General features: G+C 47.8%; 1 protein-coding gene across 1 annotated transcript in view; it reads left to right on the top strand.

Moving 5' to 3' along the window:
- Positions 1-604: 604 nt before the first annotated feature.
- The window catches only part of Gpr37l1 (G protein-coupled receptor 37 like 1), an 8126-nt gene continuing 4711 nt past the window's right edge, over positions 605-4019 (top strand). The window contains exon 1 of the mRNA XM_008830313.2: positions 605-1321. Coding sequence (XP_008828535.1) covers positions 692-1321 — 630 coding nt within the window. The 5' untranslated portion in view covers positions 605-691. The remainder of the gene's footprint in view (positions 1322-4019) is intronic.

The following is a 4019-nucleotide window of genomic DNA, read 5'->3' on the forward strand; positions in this document are numbered from 1 at the left end:
ATGTGTAAGTGCACTGGAGCCTGCAGAGGTCCGAAGAGGGCGTCAGATCCCCTGGAAATGGAGTTACTGACAGTTGTTAGCTGCCATGTGGGTGCTGGGAATTGAACCTGGGTCCTCTGCAAGAGCACCCAGTGCTCTTAACTGCTGAGCCATTTCTTTACAGCCCCAGGCTTTTTAAAACACAAAACAAAACAAAACAAAACCCAGGGTCTTGCTATGCAGCCCAAGCTGGCCTTGAACTCTTGTCCTTCTACCTCAGCCTCCCAAGTGCTAGGATTACAGACATGAGCCTATGATTCTGTTTTGAATGTAGTAGCTGCCTTGGAATTGGGTAGAATCAGGAGACCTGTCACCCAATTCCAGTCTGCCCCTTCCCCCCTTGGCAAGTGAGCTACATTTCCCTGATTTCCAGTGCCCAGAGCAGGTTCCTCTGAGGGTTAATCAGTCTGACCGACTGTGGTCTTAGAGCCTGAGTAAGCGGTGTGCTGGAGGATGCAATGTGTAGGGGAGCACAGACTGCTCAGTCCAGCAGAGGGCCCTGGCCAGATCATGGCCAGCAGGGTGGGAGGGAGGGCCGGCCATACCAGACGCCTGACTGGAGGCGGACCCAGAGGCCAGCTGTCTCTCTTAATTCCGCCCAGCACTTGGGTACCTGCTTTCTCTGGGGCAGCTACATCCTACTTCTCTGGCCATGCAGTGGCTGTGGCCCCTGGCTGTCTCTCTTGCTGTGGTATTGGCTGTGGAGCCAAGCAGGGTCTCTGGGGCTGCCTCCTCACCCTTGGGTGGGCATAGAGCCAAGGCCCAGGAGCAGCAGAACCGACCCCGGAGAGGCACCAAGGATGAGGGGCCCAAGGAAGTGCAGCACTATGTGCCTGAGGAATGGGCTGAGTACCCCCGGCTCATCCGCCCTGCTGGCCTGCAGCCCACCAAGCCCTTGATGGCTACCAGCTCCAATCCAGACAAGGATGGGGTCACCCCAGATAGTGGGCAGGAGCTGAGGGGCAACCTGACAGGGACTCCAAGTCAGAGGCTGCAGATTCAGAACCCCTTGTATCCAGTGACAGAGAGCTCTTACAGTGCCTATGCCATCATGCTCCTGGCTCTGGTGGTTTTTGCTGTGGGTATCGTGGGTAATCTGTCTGTCATGTGCATCGTGTGGCACAGCTACTACTTGAAGAGTGCTTGGAACTCCATCCTTGCCAGCCTGGCCCTCTGGGATTTCCTGGTCCTTTTCTTCTGCCTCCCTGTTGTCATCTTCAACGAGATCACCAAGCAGAGGCTGCTGGGGGACATTTCTTGCCGGGCCGTCCCCTTCATGGAGGTGAGTATGCCCTTCTAGAGCCCAGCTGTGGGGCTTTAGTCCAGGGAAGCAACCTCACAGCAGGTCTCAATTCTTTCTCTAGATCCCTAGCTGCCGCTCGCTCTCCAATGATTCCACCCACCTCTGTCCTTTATGCTCTTCTTTCTCTGCTTTGTGTCTGCTGCCTGTCCTACATCCATGGCTTCCCCTCATCAGTGTATCCTGACAACCTAACAGTGCCTGAAGGAGATCCCAGTTTTCTACCAATAGCCCCAGATTGGGTCAGTGTCCACTCTTCATGGATGAGACTACCAGGACAGGTCCTTCTCCTCTTCCTGACTGAGATTATTGTCACCGTCAAGGCCATGTCTATCAGTCACCCTTTAAGACGGCTCTGAAAGGCAAGCCTTACTTCTGGTACTGGAGCTTGTAGAAACACTGTGTCAGTTCTGTTATTGACATTTTGGGTGTCAATAGGCACATCCCTCTTCCCTCTCATTTCTGTGTCTATCAAGCATGGAGGTAGCCAGATGGCTCTCTAGATGCTTTGTAATTCTACAATACAGCACTGAGCTCTCCTGTTTGGGAACTTCTATGTTAAGTATGTAGTTATGAAAGGCTGTGTAGACCACAGGGAGACAGCTTAATCAAATCACTATACACATCTGTCCATATGTGTGCATTTATTTCAGATATAGGAGAGCTGCTATAGCTATGATAGTATAGAATGGTCAAGAGCTTTATTTTTATTCTTGATTTGTTTTTTTAATTAAAAAAAATTTTTTTTGAGACAGGGTCTCACCCTGTATGTAGTTCAGACTGTTGTGGAACTCACAATGTTGCCTGAGCTGGCCTCAAATCTACAGTGATCCTCCAGCCTCTGCCTTCTGAGACAGGATTACAATTGTATACTACCATGTCTAGTTTTTTGTTTGTTTGGTTTTTTTTTTTGGGCCTTTTTGAGACAGGGTCTCCCTGTAGCTCTAGCTGTCCTGAAACTTACTATGTAGACCAGGCTACCCTTGAACTCATAGAGATCCGCCTGTCTCTGCCTCCTGAGTGCTGGGATTAAAGGCATGCACCACCATGCCCGGCCTACCATGTCTAGCTTTAATTTTGTTTTTGGTGTATTGTTTTGTTGAGACATGATCTCATGTAGCCCAGGCTGGCTTACAATCAAACTCACAATCCTCCTCCCTCAGCCTCTTGAATGGTTGGATTGCAGGCCTGCACCATGACACTTGGCAGGAATATCCTTTTAAGTCTCGTCTACCTGGGAGGAATAATGAAAACTAGTGACCACAACCTCCCGTGAAAGCTGGTGTTCCTCCATGGATCCTCTGCATGAGCTGGGTGACCAGCCTGGCTGCAGAAGGAATTTGGCACAGCTCCTATTCAGTTCCACCCCCAATTTGCTGTGTGTTAGTGATTTCAAGGTTGGACATTCTTTGAGGCTCAGCAGTTGAAATGATTCTTTCCTGTCCCCTCAACCCAGGGAGACCATCTATTGGTGACCCAAAGGTACCCCAACTTAAAAGGAGACCCTACAACTCAACATGGTCATCTTACTGTTTTTATTGTTTGAGAAAGGGTCTCACTATGTAGCTCTGGCTGGCCTGGAACTCACTGTATTAACCAGACTGGCTTCAAACTCACAGAGATCCATCTGCTTCTGCCTATCCAAGTACCAGAATTAAAAGACTGCACCACCATGCCTGGTTAGGTATACAGCTTTGGAATCAGACAGACTATATTAGAAACTGGGCTTTGCTCATTGCTAGCCAAGTGACCTTGAAAAGTTATTTAACCTGCCTAAATCTCAATGCTTTCAACCAGGGTCATAATAACTATCTGAATGAGTTGGGAGTTAAACCTAGGGCTTTACATACACTAAGCATGTGCTCTATCACTGAAGTCACAATTCTTTTTGTTATTGTTGCTGTTTTGAGACAGAGGCTTATACTGTAATACTGACTGACTTGGTACTCACTATGTAGCCCAGGTTCAAACAAATGGCAATTCTTTACCTCAACCTCTCAAGGGCTGGCTGGGATTATAGGCATGGACCATCATGTCTGGAAGACTATTTTTCTATTTGGTAGTAATTGGAATTGAACCCAGAGCTTTCTACATTCTAGGCAAGCACCTACCACTGAGTCATACCCCAAGCCTTCCTGTTTTTAAGTACTAGGAACTGTACTCAAAACCTTGTGGATGCTAGGTCAGTACTCTATTATTACCACTGAGCTGTATCCCTAGTCCTCTGATTTTAGTACCGGAGACTGAACTCAAAACCCTGTGGATGCTAGGTCAGTACTCTATTATTACCACTGAGCTGTATCCCTAGTCCTCTGATTTTAGTACTGGAGACTGAACTCAAAACCTTGTGGATGCTAGGTCAGTACTCTGTTATTACCACTGAGCTGTATCCCTAGTCCTCTGATTTTAGTACTGGAGACTGAACTCAAAACCTTGTGGATGCTACGTCAGTACTCTACTATTACTGCTGCGCTATACCTCCAGTCTTCATTTTACTCATTTTGAGACAGAGTCTCAATAAGTTGCTCAAGCTAGGCTTAAACTCATTCTGTAGCACAGGCAGGTCTTGAACTTTTGATCCTTTTGCCTCAGCTGCCCAATTAGCTGGGGTGTTGTAGGCCTTTATAATCATGCCCAGCAACCAGTCTCAATTTTACACTTTTTTTTTTTTTTTTTTTTT

The sequence above is a fragment of the Nannospalax galili genome, unplaced genomic scaffold (assembly GCF_000622305.1).
Source record: "Nannospalax galili isolate Female #2095 unplaced genomic scaffold, S.galili_v1.0 scaffold113, whole genome shotgun sequence".
NCBI lineage: Eukaryota > Metazoa > Chordata > Mammalia > Rodentia > Spalacidae > Nannospalax > Nannospalax galili.